This window comes from Vulpes vulpes, chromosome 15 (assembly GCF_048418805.1).
Source record: "Vulpes vulpes isolate BD-2025 chromosome 15, VulVul3, whole genome shotgun sequence".
Lineage (NCBI taxonomy): Eukaryota > Metazoa > Chordata > Mammalia > Carnivora > Canidae > Vulpes > Vulpes vulpes.
In genome coordinates this window covers 85,691,077-85,711,285 of record NC_132794.1, presented here as the reverse complement: position 1 = coordinate 85,711,285, position 20,209 = coordinate 85,691,077, and the positions used below count along the sequence as shown (strand labels likewise).

General features: G+C 40.5%; 1 protein-coding gene across 4 annotated transcripts in view; it reads right to left on the bottom strand.

Moving 5' to 3' along the window:
* The window catches only part of PLCE1 (phospholipase C epsilon 1), a 310,445-nt gene that overhangs the window by 158,209 nt on the left and 132,027 nt on the right, over window positions 1-20,209 (bottom strand). For all 4 annotated transcript variants that reach the window (XM_072739557.1, XM_025990896.2, XM_072739558.1 and 1 more), the window contains exon 3: window positions 6,871-7,159. In XM_072739557.1, the coding sequence (XP_072595658.1) occupies window positions 6,871-7,159 (289 nt within the window). The remainder of the gene's footprint in view (window positions 1-6,870; window positions 7,160-20,209) is intronic.

The following is a 20,209-nucleotide window of genomic DNA, read 5'->3' as shown; positions in this document are numbered from 1 at the left end:
CAAGTCATTTAACCTCTCTGAGCTTCAGTTTTCTGGTGCTAATAATTTCCTCTTCACAGGATTATCAAAAGGACTGTCTTAGTTTTCTAGTGCTGCTGCAATAAGTTATCATAAATGGAATGGTTTGTAACAAGAGAAATTTATCTTCTCCTAGTTCTAGAGGCTAGACATCCAGAGTCAAGGTGTTAGCAGTGCCATGCCTCCTGTAAGACTCTGGTTGGAATCCTCCCTTGTCTCTTTCCAGCTTCCGGTGGTGGCTGGCAGTCTTTGACATTCCTTGGCTTATGGTTCCACCACTCCCATCTCTGCCTCCATCATCACATGGTGTTTACCACAATGTGGGTCTGCTTCTATGTCTCTTCTCTTCCTCTAACAAGGAAAGCCAGTTGCTGGATTTTGGGCTCACTCTCCCTGAAAATGAGCTCATCTTCACTTGAGTATATCTACAAAGACCCAAACAGGTCACATTCATAGGTACTAGGGCGTAGGACTTCAGCGTATCTCTTTTTGGGGACACAAGTTAACCCACAATAAAGACTAATCTAAATAATGCAGTAAAAGGACTTGATGCATTGCCTGGAACGTGGTATGCACTCAAGAGGCTACCCAGATTCAAGTACTCACACTATCCTGACTACCTCTGTACCCAGGTGCAAGATTCTTAATGTCTCTGGGCCTCAGTTTCCTCATTAGTAAATAGTATCTCCTTCACTGGACCACTGAATGGTTTTCAATGAAATGATACATGCAAAGCACTCAGAGCAATACCTGGCACTCAGCAAGAACTAAGAAAATGTAAACAAGTAGTAGTACTGTAATTCTACCTTACTCTAATCCGTCCCTATGCCCAATTTTCTCTTTACAGAAGAGTTTAAAATTTCAGAGATAACAGTAATGGGGATGTCATCTTGAAAAAAAACAAAACAAAAAACAAGAAGAAGAAGAAGAAGAAGAAGAAGAAGAAGAAGAAGAAGAAGAAGAAGAAGAAGTAGTAGTAGTAGTAGTAGTCATTCCTCTGCTCCACCCTTCTTCCCCTTCAAAATATCCATAATTGTTTTGGCTTAAGAAGCATCATGTCTCTACTACATTTGAGGTACATGACTTCATTCTTCCCTGGTACTTTGGAAGCATCCCCTGGTTATAAGAAGGGGTACAGAGTCACAACCCTAACACCTGGCCATGAAGTGACTGACATGTGTGGGTCATGTGTGGTACTTTTTACTCTGAGGTTCTACCTAGGAGGTAGAATTGCACTCCTAAGTCACATCTGAGCAAGTTTAGGTCACACCTAGACATAGAATCACATTCGTGGGTCACACTCAGGCACAGAGTCACAGTCCTGGATGACACCTGACTACTGTACACCGAAGGCATAGGGCCTTGTCCTATACCCACCAAACCTACCCCAGGAGCTACAGATCCTGCCATCAATTATGTAGCCCAGCACTTCATGAATCTCTTAGCAGGTAGTAAGAGCTACTTCAGTAGACCTAATATTACATTTTCTCTGGAGTGAGAAATTGAAGATTAGTTCAAGTTGAAGATTTCCAGATGTAATCCTTTGCATTCTTCCCAGAGGTGATATGGCACTTGGCCACGGTGAATGAATACTTTCTAGTTGATTAACTGGTATAGAAACATACCCCAAATTACATGAACACATACCAAGAAAATAATTTCAAGGCCACAAAACTAATAAGTCAGAGGATTTCTTTAAATAAATCTGGGAATGAGAAATATGCATATGCTTTCCTCTGTTTGGTAGGCATGGAAAGGGTAATTGTTTTGATTATGAGGAAGTCAACAAAGACAGTCTTTATAAATTAAATTATTTATGAGGTACAGCCACATAGTTCAAATGTGTGTGTGTACTCTTATTACAACTTCTTGTTTTTATCCTTGAAGATATTAATTTTAGAAAAATAGACAAATAGAATATCCTTATTGCAATAAAAGAAAAATTTATTAGACCTTTCTATCAGAAATAAAATACTGTCTACTTTCAATAAGAATATTAAGTATATAAGGCATTTTTGTTTTCATATTAATATTCTATTTACACTCTATATATGACCAATAACTTTAATAGCTATTCTCTACATACACACATACTCAAACTGGTTAAAATGAACAATGGAGTTTTCTTTTCTACTACATAATTTAAATATGAATAACTAAGCATTGTCCTGGTTATATGTAAATACTTAATTCTTAAATTTACAAATTTACTTAGCAACAGTTTGAGAAGGAAAAATTGAGTTTAATGTACCAAATTTATTATATTGGCTGGTACAATCTGCACATTTGAAAACACTTAGCTGCCTTCTAATGAAAAATCCTTTCCCTTACCACTACTTTTTCTAATTTTACTATCAGCATTAATATCAGTGATCTCACTTTTTTACTTTTTTCTCTCCCTTGTTACTTATCTTGCTTTTTGTAATTTTCAGTAGATAGTACATATAAAAAAATAGAAACAAAAGCAGGTAATGGGTTTAGAAAACCTCCTGATTATTGACATCAATAATTCTTTTGGCTGTCACTGCTACAGGTGGTTGATCCTGAGATTCTAGCAAGGTTAATGGGGAGAGGGAGAAACGGACCTAGACCAGAAGGAGATGGTATAAATACTCCATTTCCCATTTGGAGATAACACACCTTTGATATCCAGGGCATATTCTTGCTAATCAATGCTTCATATCAGAAAATGTTTCTTGTTATTTGGCAAATTTTTGACTTAATAGATCATCCTTAGTGATCCTGAAGGCGGGAAACCAGGAATGTTTGTCTCCTGACTGGTGGCTGTCTTTCTAGAGTCACCTGTATCATTGGAGGTGTGGAAGCTCGATGAGATGTTGAAGAGTTAGCAGAATCCTGTAGTCTGTGGTAAAGCTGCAGGGCTGCAGAACTCTGGCCAATCAAGCCTTGAGTCACCAGTTCCTGACTTGTGAATGCCTTGTGACTGGTGAACAACTGATTGGACATTTTCTCTTCCTATTTTCAACTACTGCAGGCTCCAAACCTCATCTTGTAATCACAACCATTCCAGAAGACAAATTGACATGCTTCCACCCCACCCTGGATGTTCACATGAGAAGCTGTTTTCGTATTTCCTTTTTCCAGAACCTTGATTCTAACATCTTAATAAACCTGGGACCAAAGACCTACATAACATCTTTGTCCTCTTTTTAAAATATTTTATTCTTTTTTGAGGGGGAGGAGAAGGAGGTTTAAATACATATAAAATGTAACATCGTAACCACTTTTAAGTGTATAATTCAGTGGTATTAGATACATTCATACTGTTGTGCAGAACTCTTCATCTTGTAAAATGGGAACTCTATACTCAGTACCAATGACTCTTCGTTCCCAGCCCTTGGTCTTTATGATGCTGACTGTTCTAAGTGCCTCATATAAATGGAATCAAACGGTACTTGTCTTTTTCTCTACCTTTACCCAACCCATTTAATCTACTTCAAATATGACCTTTCTCATGGAAGAAGTCATTCTTTTTGAATCTATTCCTAACGTTTTCCTCGGGGGTTGAGGGGGTGGGGAATTAAACCCTGCCCTGCCTCTCTTTTTCATTCCATTTATAAGCCTCCATTTAAAAAGGGGGGAGAGTAAAGTCTTGGAATAATAATTTTCTGATTCTTATATATAGGTATGAGTTTTGAAATGTGATTAACCATATAAGAGAACTAGATGCTAATATCTAAAATCTCTAAAATGGCCCAAAGTTCTTTTCAAAATCTTCATAGAAGTTTCAATTTAACTCTGTTCACCTGGACTAAATGTATTTCCCTTACACAAGAAGTTTCTTTCAACTCATTTGTATTGCTTTTTCTTTGGAGGCTGATTCTCAGTATTCCAGTACTAGTGTTACAAGAGAATAAAAAGAATACACTTCCATGGGAAGTCTATAGATTTCAACTGTGTTGTGGGTTAAAGAGGCTTTTGAGGACTAGAGTCAACCAAATCACAATGTTTAATACTGTGTCGCTAGTAAAGAATTCTAAGCTCCACACAGCTCCTGAGAAACGAACTTCTGGAATACAAGTTATTTATAAAATGGGACGGAGTCTGTGTTATATACTTCCCAGAGATTTTCATTAGTAATACAGAGCTGAAAGCTGTCAGCCAACTCAATGCCACAGGACACACAATGAACAATAAAAGAATCAGACAACCAGGTTACAGTGCCAGTGTGTCCTCCAGACCTCCTGCTGGAGTATATGGCCAACAGAGGTCAAGACTCAACTAGTCAGTATGCTGAACCTATAGATTCTATAAACATTCTATGATTCTGGGACACCTAGGTGGCTCAGCGGCGCAGTGGTTAAGTGGCTAAGCGTCTGCCTTCGGCCCAGGGCATGATCCTGGGGTCCTGGGATCAAGTCCCGCATCTGGCTCCCTGCATGGAGCCTGCTTCTCCCTCTACCTGTGACTGCCTCTCTCTCTCTCATTCTGGTCTCTCATGAATAAATAAATAAAATCTTAAAAAAAAAATCTATGATTCTGAATGCTGATGTGGTTTTTTGGATATAATTTCTTCCCCTGCATGTTAAAGAAACATGTTTCACTATGGCATGTATAGACTCTGAGGACCCCACAGGAGAAGGTACAGAAGTTGTAAAAGTTTCCCAAGGAAAAAAAAAAAAAAAAAAAAGTTTCCCAAGAAAACAAGTCAGAGCTACAGAAGTAAGCCTGGAACAGAAGCCAACCAGCTAATTGTATTATTCAGCAGAAGCTACTTACAGAGGGATACCAAAAACCATTAAAGAACTACAAAACAGAAAGTTAAAGAAACTCCCAACTCTTGTAAAAATTGCCAATTTAAAGATAACACATTAGCAGATGGGCCAATGAATCTCTGAGCTAAGAATGTTGATCAAAAAGTTCTGATCTGGGGGTGCCTGAGTGGCATCTGGCTCTCTGTTTCAGTTCAGATTGTGATCCCAGGGTTGTGAGCTCGAGCCTGTGTCAGGCTCCACACTCAGTGCAGAGTCTGCTTGGGACTCTCTCTCCATCTCCCTCTAGCGCTCCCTCCCTCCTCTCTAAAATAAATAAACAAATCTTAAAAAAAAATGTTCTGATCTGAAGGGAGAAGTACAGATAGCAATTGAGGTCAAGTTACTATCAGGGCAACAGACATACTAACAAGCAGCCTCCTTTTTTTCCTAGAGGTCTGTATAAGGCTGGAGGCAGCTGCCTTAGTTGGTGAGTCTGAGATCTGTCCCTTTGCAATTAACAGAGAAGAAAGAAAGTGGCTTTTACTGATGGTTGTTTGTTTGTTTGAGGTCTCATGTTTTGGGCCATGCCATTTGTCATAAAGAACATTAACTCCCTCTCTAAACTCTTTGAACTACTGGAGGCACTTTCACACTATTTAGCACTTAACTCTCTCTAGTCTTATATTATTCTTCGAATACTTGGTGCACACAACACTGGCCTCCTCATTAGGATCATAAACAAGTTAAAGGCAAGTAAACTGACTTGTACGTCATTAGAATCTCCCATATACCTACATTGCTGGGCACAGATGGGGTATCTGAGAAACACAAGTTGATTAACTCACAGGATGAGGTCCCATAGAGTCACAAGCCTTGAAGCAACAATAACTCGGCATACCAATCTCAGCCCAACTTTCTAGGAAGAGCATGGATGGAGAATGGAAGTTTGGCAGTCATCAGGAGCTACAATAGAGTAGAGAAATCCTGAGTCCTGTGCATAGAGGAAACTGCTTACCATCTAGAGACTACAAAGCTCCATGGCAGCAGGAACTGTTTTTCCCTACCCAGCACCAAGCACCTAGTAGGAACTCAAAAAACATATGAAACCCTTTGGTCACCTGGATTAGTGTTCCCACAACTTGTGTTTTCCTTCGTTCATTATTTTTAACCAAGCTGCAAAATTAAAATGGTTCCAGAAAACAAACCTACATGGTACCTACATGGTACACAGGGAACTGTATACTTCCCCTTGAGCCTGCCCAGGTGTGTGTGGTGTGGAGTGGGAGGGTGGCCAAGGATTGAGGAGGAAGGCCACTGGTTTGCTAGCCATAGGTCTGGGGCTTGCTGTGGAGGGGCAGTAGCTGCTCTCCTTGAGAGAAACGGCCGGATGTCAGATCAAGCTCTTGGCAGCCCCCAGGCAGTGGAACGTAGCTTTGCATGGTCCCCGTCTGGATGGCAGCTTCCTGCCAGGGAAGACTGCCAAGCGGGTTGTGACAGCTGTGCAGTGCACAAATCTCCAAGGTTCTTTGGTACACTGCCATTTCTGACCTGCCTGTCTGCTACTCGTGGGAAGTAGCTGGGAAGTTCTGGTGCTGAGGCACCTCATTTTCCATTGGCTTTCATGTTTTAGCAGGATGCCTGACTATCCTTTTTTTAAAGATGGGAATCATTGGAAGATGGCCTTTAGCTTTTCTGGTCAACATGAACTTATTGATTCTGTGTAGAAAGGACTACATTTTGCTCTGTTCCATCTCAGTGTTGGTTTTCACTGTGACCACATGACCACACTTGTTTTTAAGCATCTTATCACATCTTATCACATCACATCTGTCATAGACCACCACTAGGAGAAACCCTTTGTCTGAATAGTTTCTTTTTGATTAAAGATAATCTTGTAATCAGTTATACTGCTTTTGAAAAAACAATCTCAAAATCTTAATGCTTATTGTTTGGAATGTTTATACCTTAAAGGATTTTGATAAAGGACTATCTTTTTTATAGCTTACGACAGCGACAAACTTTATTTAAAATTGCCAAAAAGTACACTCAATTTTCCATGAGGAGATGCATAAATGCTAACTTAGATTCCTTTCTGCACTGAAAGGGTGGAAAGTGAAAAGTAAATCTCAGACATTACCTTTTAGCATCATTCGTCCAGTGGATCCTCCAAAAGTACTGAGTAGGCCACTTCTCGCTCCTAAAGATGTGGTTGCTTCTAGGAGCGAACCCGTGATGTACTGAGATATGGACGTCCTCTGGAGGGTGGCACGATACTCACATATGGTGTCTCGGACACACTGCTTTAGGCATGGACCAACACTAATCCTTTCACGGGCTGTCTTGGAGGCTGGGAGCTTGGTAAAGTAATGGAGAAGAGATCCAATTGTATTTTCTATTTCTTCTTCCCTTCTCACTGCATTGTAGATCTGTGAATAGCACAGAGTACAGGAAGTATTAATCTAGTTTCTTAGAAAAGCAAATTAGTTTGTTGACAAAATGCCAAGATGACTTATTAAGAAAGAAGGCCCAGTTGCTCTAAGCACAAACACTCTTGAGCACTGGACTCATGCATTAACCTGAACATTCTACAGACACCATTTATTTGGAAAAGCTATGTGCAGTTATGAAATCGGCCATTCAAACAACTCTGCTATCAAACAGAACACTTACAAGTAGTTCCAACCAAAAATATATTCAGCTCCAATTTCTCCTCCTCCTCCTTGGCAGAGCAAAGCTCTTCTGCAGAGTGACAAAGTCAACCTTTCCTTTTTGTCCTTTTGAACTCTCCTGAGTGTCTGACTGCCCCAGGTTTGTCTGCCTCCAAGGAACACTTGAGCCGGACATTCATGAGGAATCTTTTTCTCTCTGCTCAAACTGCAGTGAGGATGAGAAGTTCAGGGGAAGTAGAAGTTCTATATTTCTCTCTTGGGCATAATCCTTCAGCCCATCAGCTTGGTTCAAAGTCTTGGAATCCTTTTTCCTCTTCATTTTGTCTCATCTTCCACATCCAATGAGTTGACAGATCCTACCCACTGTTCTTGCTCTGTCTCTGTCACCATCCTGATTTCCTCTCCCTTTTATCACCTGAATTCACCAAGAATTATCTCACAGAGATTGTACAGTTAGGATAGGCTTCCAATCATAATTCCAATACAGTTGCTCAACATGCATTTATATAGATCCTGCTCTGTGTGAGGCAGTGAGCTGAAGGATGTGAGGCATGTACAAGAAGTAGCACATACCTCTTGTGCTGAAAAACTGCACAATCTAATTTAGAAGATGAGGCCTGAAAATTATGAGGTTCTACATTATTGAAGAGAGGTTCTGGGTTTTATGAAGGTCTCTGGGAAGCCTGAGACTGCTGGGTAGCATATAAACAACAGGGAAGAAATAGTTAATTTAGTTTTCTGACAGTGGAGTAAAAGTGGACTATATTGGGTTATCTCCACCTTGAGCACCTTGCCTTGTCATCCATTCATCAAATCAACAAGTATTTTATATTTATATACCAGTTATGTGTCAGGTCTAAGTAAATAAGACAGCTTTTCCCCTCAGAGAGTTCAAAGTCTAGTAAGAGAGACAGAGAGATAATCAAAGAGCTCATAGCAGAGTGAAAATGGAGGTCAATCCCCCTAGTGACATCAGTGAGTACCCAAGGAAGAGAAGACCCTCACATGTCCTCCAGGCTGTGCATGTGCCCCTGTCATGCACAAACCTCCAAACCTCACCTTAACCACAACCCACTGGTTTTCAAGAGGATGCCCACTGGGCTGTGCTAGGTCCTTAGCAGATCCTAGAATATTCCTAGAATACCCCTCATATTCAAACTGCACTGACTCTCACTAGACTTCTACTCTGCCTTTTGCAGCCTACTAATATATATTTGCCACTTGAAGGGCAAGTATGAATTCTTTCCTTTCTCTGTCATTAAATTTCTGGTGGCCCGTGTAGCCATGGAGATGGTGTGCTGAGACAGAAAAAGCCCAGACTTTTGGGTCAGGAATGTGAGGTTGTACTGCTGGTTCTGCCTTGACCAGCTAAAGAGAGGGCCATAAACATGAACAAGCTGACTTGAATGTTTAGAGAACAATGCTTCCTCTTCTGTAAACTGGGGATACTAGTGCCCCTTCTTAGAGAAATTGGGGGGTTCACCAAGACTATACATGTAAGTGCTCAACCTAGTGTCTACAAATGGCACTGATTACTCTAAGCAAGAAGAGAATGAACTCTTCTATCCTCAGGGAATAGCAGCAGGTGGTTGCAGAACAACAGAGCATAGTCTATGAAATTCACTGTGATGGGGTTATACCCTTGTTCTTATGTGCTGCTGAATAATATCATCCTAACCTTATTTGGGTGTATTGTGAGGGCAAACCGGGGTTGAGAGTTGCACAGCTCAGGACATGCCTTTCTTCTCTCAGTTCCCAATCATATAAGCAATCTCCAACACACTAAGTCTCAAACGAATCCTTCAGAAATTTAAATGCTCTAGAAATTCAGAGAAAAAAACTGTGAGGTTTGATGGCTAAGGAAGGCTTCTGAGGAAAGCAGATTTGAGCTGTGCCTTGGAAAATAGGCACAGCTCTAATCGGAGCAGCTGGGAAAGGCAACTCACAAGGTAAGCAAGGGTAAAGAGGCTGGAAAACAGAAAATGCCCTAAGGACAGAGTGCAGAGCAGGGTATTTAGAACAGAGAATAAGTATAGGACATAACAGGGAAATCAGAAATGTCAGTTGGCCTGATAAAGGAGAACCTTGAATGTCAGGCAAAGAGGTTTAATCCATGAGAAGTTGGGGACCCCTTTACTTTTTTTGGTTTATTCATTTTTTTAATAAGTATTTTTTTTAATTTATTTATTCAGAGAGAGACTGAGAGGCAGAGACACAGGCAGAGGGAGAAGCGGGCTCCATGAAGGCAGCCCGACGCGGGACTCAATCCCGGGTCTCCAGGATCAGACCCCAGGTTGCAGGCGGCGCTAAACCGCTGCGCCACCGGGGGTGCCCTGGTTTATTCATTTTTATCAGAGGAATGATGCTAAAAGGCTTTTATTTTACAAAGTTAAGATGCTGATGGTTCTTAGTTACTAATGGGTTTACCTACTTTTTTACATGCTAAGCTGCTCCACTGGCTTATCATGCCTCATTCATTACCTTATGCATTCCAGTTTCCATATCACTCCTCCAGAGAGTCCCAGTGGCTCACTCATTCAGTCCCTTATACAGCTTTCCCTAAACGTTTTCCCCAGGTCATTAGATCTAAAGGAACTGTATGAAATGATTCCTTGATCACTGAAACAGTACCTATTTCTCCTTTTGAAGATTTACATTGCATATTAGGATATTAAAGACAATGAAAAGGGTCAGAGTAAAGAAATTGATTTTATTTTGTTTAACTGAGTGTTTGGAGTATTTCTCATGTTACTTGCCCACGGCTTGCTTTTTCTTTTCTTTTCGTTTCTTTTTTCTTTTCTTTTCTTTTTTCTTTTCTTTTTCTTTTTTTCTTTCTCTCTTTCTTTTTTAAAAACACAGCCTGTGAATGCAGTGTTGTACCAAATAATCTACTCGAATCAAATGATCTTTTTTTATTTTCATTTCCTTGACCTCTGTGAAATCTCTGAAATAGACAATTTTCCATCTTTCTTGAAGTTCTGCCTCTCTTATTATCTCATTGCTCCATCTCTGCCTTATTCTGTGGTTCTCCTTCCTTCTTGGGCCTTTAGGACAGCTGTTATACAACAGAGATGCCAGTCAGCGCCTGATGTAGGGGGTGACACACTGGCTGGCCATGGGTCAGATGTATCAAAAGACCTGTTTGATTTAACACATAGTGTTTTAAACTCAGGAAAGTGGAGTGCCTGGCTGGCTCAGTTGGTAGAGCATGCAACTCTTGATTTCAGGGTTGTGAATTTGAGCTTCATGTTGGGTTGTAGAGATTATTTAATTAGTTAATTAATTTTTTATTTTTTAAAAGATTTTATTTATTTATTCATGAGAGACACACACACACACACACACACACACACAGAGAGGCAGACACATAGGCAGAGAGAGAAGCAGGCTCCATGCAGGGAGCTTGATGTGGGACTCGATCCTGGGACTCCAGGATCATGCCCTGGGCTGAAGGCAGGCACTAAACCACTGAGCCACCCAGGAATTCCAATTAATTAATATTTTAAAACATCAAATCAAATCAGGAAATTTTACATACACATTTGAAGTTACAGCATTTCCTAAAAACTAGAACAATCTGGCAACACTAAACATTCCCATGCGGTGTCAAATGGCTAGACCTTTCCCTGTTACCTGAGGCATGAGTTCTCCAGTTCTACCCCTCTCTAGTGATTACATGTTGCCAATATCTGGTCACTATTAGTATATAAGTGTGTGATTCCTTGCCTTAATGGGACATGAACTTGGTGTAACTATATACAATAAATATATACTGAGCTCCCATAACATGTCTTCTGGGTGTTCTTCCCTTTGCTAGTTGCCAAGGAGACAAAGTCACAGTCTCTGCTTTCAAGGGGTATTGCATTTTACCTCCAACATATATATATATATATATATATATATATATATATATATATATATATATATATATATATGTTATGTATTTATTTAGTAATCATTCAGCATCACCATAAGTCACTTGTTTCCAAATCCTCAAATTTCTCTGAAGAAATAAAGATGAAAAGTTCTAGAATAAACTCCACACCACTGCTAACACTCCAACCACTACAAACAAAAAATAATCAACAGGTTCAACCAAGATCTGGACTAACACATATCAGCCATAACAATACTGGGTAAGCTTTAATAAGGTGCCTGTTGGAAGAAAGCTGAAACATGGATGAAGTGGTGACAGATATGAAAATGCTCAGGGAACATGTTAAATTCAGGCTATAACCTCTTCTTATTAGATCATCCACTTAAAAAAAGAAACAATCATGGAAAGTCCTACATATGTAGAGTGGGAAGAGGATGCAGTATAGAACAGTCTTATGAACGTGGATTGAAACCAACATACCAACATATGAATGTTGGTTTGAATCCTTGCTCCCTTGCTTCCCAGTTGTGTGACCTTAGATCAGCTCCTTTGTCATTCTGTGTCTCTGTTTCCTTTTCTCCAATATGGGGATATAATAGTATCTGCCTCATAAGGTTGAGGTAAGGATTATAAGCTTTTTATAAATACAATCAATTAGAATAGCACCTACCACTTAAAAAATACTCAACAAATATATTTTTTTTTTTACAATGATGGTGACAGTTCTGATTGTGTTAGACTGTAAAAATGGCCATAAATTATTTCTTTCACTGATTCTGAGCCAGCCTTGTGATTTGCTTTACCAATGGGAATTTAACAAATGTGATGCATATAGAGTCTTGAAAAATACTTGTTCTTTGGACCTTGCTCTCTCTTGTTGCTTTTGGGAACTCTGTAACAACTGCTATCTGGAGAAGCCAGAACTAGTTTGCTGGAAGATGAGAGACCATGGCCCAGTCACTCCGGGTTATCCTGGTGGATAGCCTGTCAACAGCCAGACACATGGCGAGGCCATCTTAGATCCTAGCTCATCCAATTGTCAGTCCAACTGTCATCATAGATATATGAGAGAGCCCAGCAGAGATTAGTCAATCCAGACCAGGTGAGCTATCCAGATAAATCACAGAAACACAGAGCTAAGTAAATGATTGTTGTGAAAAATCTCTACATTTTGGGAGTGCTTTGTTATAAAAGTTAACTGACACAATGATGGTGTGTTGGGTACAATGATAAGTATTTACTTACATGAGATTTGAATCTACACACTAACCCTGTGAGGTTGATTTATTTTTGCAAATAGAAATAGTAAGCTTAGAGAGATGGAGAAATACAGCCAACTTCACCCAGTTAGTAAGAGGCTGAGCCAGGACTGAAATCTGGTTTGTCCAGCTCTGTGGTCTGGCTTTATCCATTGCACTAAACTTGGTTACACCAAAAGCCCAAACAACGGGATTCAAGAAAATATTGTTATTTGGCAAGATATTTAAGTGGTGTTTATAATGCTGTTATTGTTTTGATTCACGATAATTCCTTTCATGGTCACCCTAAAACTACTTTTGAAAATAAGCAAGTTATGATTAGTGAATGACCAAATATGCTTCCTTTATATGGAGATTTATAGTTTTAGAGTACAATGTAAAAAAAAATACATAAACTTTATCTCACTCGATTAATGTGATATTAAAGATGCTGAAAACTAGACACCACTACCCTGTATAGGCCAATATCTTTTTTGAGATAAAATCAACATGTCACAACACAGCATCTGAGTTTGCCAAACAGGAATGTGTCCACTCATTCACTCAACAATTGATTTATATTTATTAAGCACATATGTTAAGTCAAGCCCAATTACTGGGTATCCAACAGTGAGCAGGAAGAGCTTCATCTTAGTGTGCAGACAATACATATGTGGGCCAAACAAGTTAATTAAATGTTGAAGACTGTTATACAGTCAAGATATATTTTGAATAGATTCCACAGGACTTGCTGAAGTGTTGGGAATGAGGAAAGAAAAGGAGTCAAGGTTTTTACATTGGGTCATTGTTAAATTCTTAGAGATTTAAGATTTACATAGATAGCTATATAGATCAATGTTGCCAACAGCACCCCTCATGGCTCCGCGTGACAATGACTGCGGACTGTGATTGGATTTTTTTCATGGAGGTACACTATATTCCCTTTATGCCAAGGTGCTACCTTTGAGCAGGATGACCTTGATATTATGAAGTTACTTGCAGAAAAGCAAGTAATGCTTGGACAAACTTAAGAAAACATTTGCGTTCCTTATGACTCAAGAAAGAGGGATACCTTGTAGAAACCAGCACTGGGACACAGAGTTCAGAACTAAAACAAAATAAAAGAAACATCCAAGACTGAGGAGAGCTGGGGCAATTCAGATAAGACAAAGCCAAAGACTTTGGTGCATGGAAAGGCATGAAGAAGCCAGATATACCACATCCACAGCACTCACCCAGGAGGAGAGCTCCTTCTACATAGCTACCAAGAGCTTTGTCTTAATTTGACTTCTACTGGGATCAAAGAGGGTACTGGTCCAGGGGAGTAAATTTCATAACTTGCTCTGCTTTAAAAGCTATCTTTCTGGGGTCAGAGTTATGGAAAATTATGATGTTCCTAGATTTGATGGCATATCTTCTGAAATCTTTCAACAAGAAGACGGCTTGTTACTTAGGTATCTATCGACCATCAGATAGTCGATATATCAGATAGATATATCTATCATATCTATCTATGTTGTAATCACAGCAACATTTACTGAGTGCTTAAAATGAAGTGGGTACTGAGTCTCGAGCCATGACTTCATTAAAACTTCAGAACAGCTCTAGGAAGAGAGATTACCACGACTTAAAGAACGAGTATGCACAAAGCTAGGACTTAGCACTAGGATTCTCCATCAGTGCTACTAACCAGTTAAGGAATCCTATACTACAGTTGTCAAAGAAATCACTTTTAAGAGGGATCATTGTAGGATTCTGTTTATTGGCTGTCTCCTCCATCTGGAATATCAGCTTCAATAGGATTTTGCTTCTTTTTTCACGGCTCTATTTCTAGTGCCTAGGAGTGTTTGGCATAATAGTTTCTCAATAAGTTCTTGATTAAATTAATAAATGTCTCTATTCCATATCTTCTCCAAGAACTTGGCTAGAATTCTCCAGTTTTTTGGTCATGAATCTATTGGAGTCATCTGAACTACAGGAGACATTGTAATGTCACTCGTATTTGCTGAACATCAGACATGGGAATCACATGAAATGGCATCAAATGTTTACAAAGTATCCAGAATAGCTATACCCAAATGAGGCTCCTAATTGCTACTAACCAAATGTGGCCTGTTCTGAGATATTTGCCAATAGTTTAACATTATTTTATTATAATTTGCTGATTGAGAATGCTTAATCTGATCTATTTTCCATCCTGATTCTGCAGGAAAATGATGATTTGGAAATATTGGGGCTTAAAAAAACAGGATATACATTCATATCTTGACTCTCCTAGTTCAGCTTAATTCAAAGAATATTCTTCAACATAAAGGGTTAGCCAACAGTATCTTCAATTATCTTAGTGTTACTGTTCAGTGATCCATGCTTCCTAGCCTTCTTAAATGGGAGATGGAGGAGATTAACCTTAATTTTGATGACAATTTTGATCATTATTTTCTAATACAGTGTAGAGTTAGGGTCGTCTTCTTTTTTTTTTTAAGGGTTTGTTTATTTATTTGAGGGAGAGTGTGTATGGGGTGGGGAGGGGCAGCAGGGAGAGGGAAACTGACTCCCTGCTGAGTGCAAAGTCCCACACTGGGCTTGATCTCATAACCTTGAAATCATGACCTGAGCAGAAACCAAGAGTTGGACACTTAACTGACTCAGGCACCCAGGTGCCCCTAGTTAGGATCTTCTGTTTCCCTCTATCTTATCAGTGTTCTTTAATATCAGTTGTCATTTGTCACTAGTGACAATTATGCACTTCTAATAGCACCTTATCTCCCCATAATGTAATTCTTAAAGTAGCCTGAGCCAGAAAACCAAATAATCACATTTATTTGAACTATGTGTTAACTGTGAGTAAATAGGCTGGGTAACAATGCAGTTAGGAGCTGTGGTTTGGAAACCCCTTTTACTGGTCTCCTGGGCCCTTTTCCTAACTTCTGGAATCTAGAAGCAGTGTTTAAGAAGGTTGAAAATACTGGAAGTTTGAGGGGTATGTGTGTCTAAACAAAATGGAATGATGGAGGAACTGCCATATTTCCTGAAGAGTCAACAAAAGCAATGAGGCTGTTTTAGGGGATAAGGGCTGAAGCAACCTGCAGACCTAGTGGCAGGAACAGGGAGCAGGATATTGGTAGCAGGTGGTCGTTTCCTCTGCTCTTCATTCCACATTCCATTCAAGTGCCTGTGCGGAGAATTCCATTCTACTGAGAATATTCAGACCATGCACGAGACGCTGACCAAACACAGCTTCAGGGAGCCAAAAATAAAGGCTTTGCTAAGGCCAGGCCAATTAACCAGAGCTCCGCCATTTGCTTCAATGGGAAGTAAGCTGAACCTTTATTATTGCAGGAAACATCTAAGAAGGAGTGTGAGAGGGTGTCCCAGGACATTTGATAACTGGGAATTTAACATTTGGAAAAGCCCTTCCACATAACTTCTTTCAATCCACATTTTATCCTTGCATTCAGACTTTGCCTCCTCCATGCAGCCTTCTCCAGGCACTAGCAAGAAAAGACCATCTTCTTTTCTGTGCTCCAACTGCCCATTTGCAAAACTCTCTAGAGGCACGTCTGTGACATATGGAAGTCACTGTTTTATTCCCCTCCCAGGCTGTGAGTTCCCAGAGAGGCCTGGGGCCATGTCTTATTTAACAGGCTATCTCCAGCACAGAGTGCACTGCTTAGAACCCTGCAGGCTGTAGAGAAAGGGAGCCAACAGAGAAATCACTGAAGGTTTAGAGCCAGTTTCCCAAAGTACAGTTCCCATAATGTCATCATTACCTGGGAACTGGTTAGAAATGCAAATTCTTGGGCCCTACACTAGGCCTAGTGAATCAGAAACCTTTGGGCTGGGGCCTGAAATGTGTTGTAACAAGTCCTCCAGGTGACCTTGATTACTGATAAAGTTTGAGAATCACTACCTAAGACTTTAAGTAGAACATGTCACTCTCGGGATCCCTGGGTGGTGCAGCGGTTTGGCACCTGCCTTTGGCCCAGGGCGCGATCCTGGAGACCCGGGATCGAATCCCACATCGGGCTCCCGGTGCATGGAGCCTGCTTCTCCCTCTGCCTGTGTCTCTGCCTCTCCCTGTGACTATCATAAATAAATAAAAATTTAAAAAAAATGTTACTCTTTATCTCTGCACTTCTCATTATCTGTTCCATAAATACTCACATTCATGTCACCTTTCTTTCAGAATGGGAGCTCCTGAGTCAAGGGTGAAGTCCATATCTATATTCCCCAAAGCCCCAGCTTAGAGTCCAGGACAGAGTAAATTTTACAAATACTAGCTGAATGATGGGGCATCTATCACAGAAAGTCCTTGTGATTGGAACAGGCCTTTCTGAAATGATGCTTCTGGCTTAATATTACCAAGGATGAATCATGTCTGAGATACTAATTCTAATGGGAATTACCATACAGATGAATCATATCATAATGAGAAAACCTGGCTGCTAAGGACGCCTCTTGGAAAGAAAAAAAATCAATCAAATCAGGACAAATGGATTATGTTGTGAGGCTTGTGATGTCAAGCCATGAATTAGGCCGACAGAAGGGATTTAATGACCTGAACTACCAGGCTCCCTGCAGCTCTAAGGAGCAATGGGTCAATTAATGAATCACATGGGGACAAAGCCCCTGTAAGGAAAAAACAAACTCACAAATCCTGCGGACCATGATGCCTTGGCTCAGAGGCTCAGAAGCAACATTCTTGCTAAGCTATGCACATGTGAAGCTGTGAGGGGGGCAGAAAATTCCTGAAATCCCATGGCTCCAGGCTGCTGTGTGTCCACAACAGGTGGAGGGGACCAAGGCTGACCCAGAGGGCCAGGCTGCTTGCTTCTTGTGCGAACTGAATCCCCCCACTCACTCTGTCCTGGCCTCTTCTGCCCTGGACTGCCTGGAGTCATTGCTTCTGGACCAACCAACACTGCATTTCCTTCTTCTGCTCTTTGCCTGAAGACTGCCGAGGCTGATCTCCCAGAATATACTGCTCTGACCACCAGAGATGGAACAGCAGAATAGAAGCCTGGCAGTAGAGAGGAAAGAGCCTGGTTTTTGTCTGATCGTGTTGGACTCTTTAATGCCACCATCTAGTAGCAGTGGGGAAGTAATCTGTCGTTTTTGTTTTCTTTTTTTTCCCAGATTTTTATTTAAGTTCTAGTTAACATACAGTGCAATATTGGTTTCTGAAACCCTCCTTAATCTCTTTCATTCATTTAGCCCATCCCCTACCCACCTCCCTCTATTCACCCTCAGTTTGTTCTCTATCATTAAGAGTCTCTGATGGTTTGTATCTTTCTTTTCTTCCCCATCCCATATGTTCACCTGTTTTGTTTCTTACATTCCACATGAGTGAAGTCCTATGGTATTTGTCTTTCTCTGACTTATTTTGCTTAGCATAATACATCTAGTTCCATCCAATGTCACTGCAAATGGCAAGATTTCATTCTTTTTGATGGCTAAGTTATATTCTAGTGTATATATACATATATATATAAAATATATAACATATAATATGTATATTATATATATTATATACATATATAATGTATCTCCTGTGGAGATATCTTGGCATATATATATGTATCCCCTCTTGGTTCATGTGGCAGTTAAAGCAGGCTTCTTTATTCCTCTTATTTCTCTGTTTTCTTTCTGTCCAGGTTGCTCCTGGGGATATTTTCTCCAACTTTCCCTGGATCCCCATGGTTTCTTCACTCTCAAATTTTTTTATTCCTCCCCAATTTCAAATCCCCTGATATTCCTATCTTCCTCATGCTCTCGCCTTGCCTTCCCTTTATTCCCATTGCCTGTGTCTCTCCTCCACCCCTCATTTCTTCTCACCACCTTTCTTTTCTAAAAAAAGATTTTATTTATTTATTCATGAGACACACAGAGAGACAGAGATATAGGGAGAGGGAGAAGCAGGCTCCCTGCAGGGAGCCTCATGTGGGACTTGATCTCAGGATCCCAGGATCACACCCTGAGCTGAAGGCAGATACTTAACCACTAAGCCACCCAGGCGTCCCCTCCCACCATCTTTTGATGGGGATTCTCTGAGCTTCATTTCTGAGGGCAAAGGAAGAAGGTAGGATAAAGAAGTGTTGACTAGTAGGATCTGTAAGCAGAGACCCTCCTCTAATTGTCAGTAGATAGTTGTTCGTCATTATTGAATGTACTGCATTTCTTCTACTGGAAATCTGTGGTGGTTTAATCCTTGAAAGTCTCTCCTCTAATGGGGGCTAAATGAATGGTCACCAGAGAGGAGCTAGGGACATTCTTCCCCCTAATCTCCAAGGAATAGAAATTTGGTAGTGATCCAACATTAGACCGACCCTGAAACACAGCACCCTGTGTAAGTTGACTCCTGGCCTTAACTCATCAAGCTGGCTGCAGGCATGACAGCACCCACTTCAGAGCCTCATGCTACCAGTAAGACTTGAGAGTTGTTTAGAACTAGCAGTATAGACTTTCAGGTTTCATCCAAGGTAGAATCAGGCTTAACAACTGGTTGACAACAACCACATGCTAACCAGTGAACATGCTTCAGGCAAAGCAAATGGACTGGGCCATGATGAGTGAATGGAGAGCACCAGGTTTCCAGGAGACAGAGTGATCATTGAACTCAGGTCAGGAAGACATGGAGCCTGGGAGAGGAACTGCTGAGTCTAGGAGAGAAAGGGCATCAGGAGCCTGGACAGGATGGAGAGTTGAGGAATGGTATAGGAAAGGGGTATAGCCCAGCTTGGGGGGAAATCCTAGGGACCCCCATGCAGAGAAGGGCAGTCTCTGACAGAACGTAAGTAACAACCAGGTCCCAGGCAGGAGCACTCACTCAGGGGAATCCTTGGAGTGGCACAGATTGGCATGCAAGGTAGACATGGACAAAGTCTCTGGCTGCATCCTAATCTCTGAAGAGGAAGAAATCTATGCCTACGAATGTCTTCCTTGTTTGGACTCCATTCCTTCATTCACTTAACAAATATTTACTGAATGTGGACTTTGTGCCAAACAGTGTGCCAGAAGAAAATGATGAATAAAACAGTTTTTGTCTTCAAGAGAGTAACCAAGTATCCGGGGAGGTAGGCCAGAAAATGAGAAATTCTTTTATAGCATGCGATTCTGCAATGGTGTGACCACAGAGTACTTTGGTAACACAGAAGAGGGTTTTAGAAGGCCATGGAGGTGGGGGAGTGCAGAGCTTTTCCTAGGCTGTAACAACTAAACATAACCTAAAGACAGTAAGAGTTAGCCAGCTAAAAGTGAGGGCAGAATCAGGTATGAGAAAAGAAAACACTTTTTTTTTTTTTTTTTTTTTTTTTTTTTTGAGAAGAAAACATTCTAAACAGAGGGAACAGCAAGTGCAGAGTGGCTCCCTGTGGTTGGAACTGAGAGTGAGTAATGAGCCTTGGGTGTAGACAAGGTCTTTCTGAGTTCTGATAAGCGAATGCAATTAGCCCAGAACTATTCCCTTTCACAAATATTTCCTAAGCTAACAACCATGGAAGTAACTTCAGTAGAAAAAAAAAAAAAGTTTATAGCTGGAGGATTCTATCTCCTTTGTCTGCGGACACCAATACCCTTTTAGGGGTAGCATGCTAAATGCTGAAGATGTAATATCAAATAAGATCCAGTCTCAGCTCTCAAGGAACCAATGGGATAGAGATGATCACTTTTTTTTTTTTTTTTTTTTTTAGGATT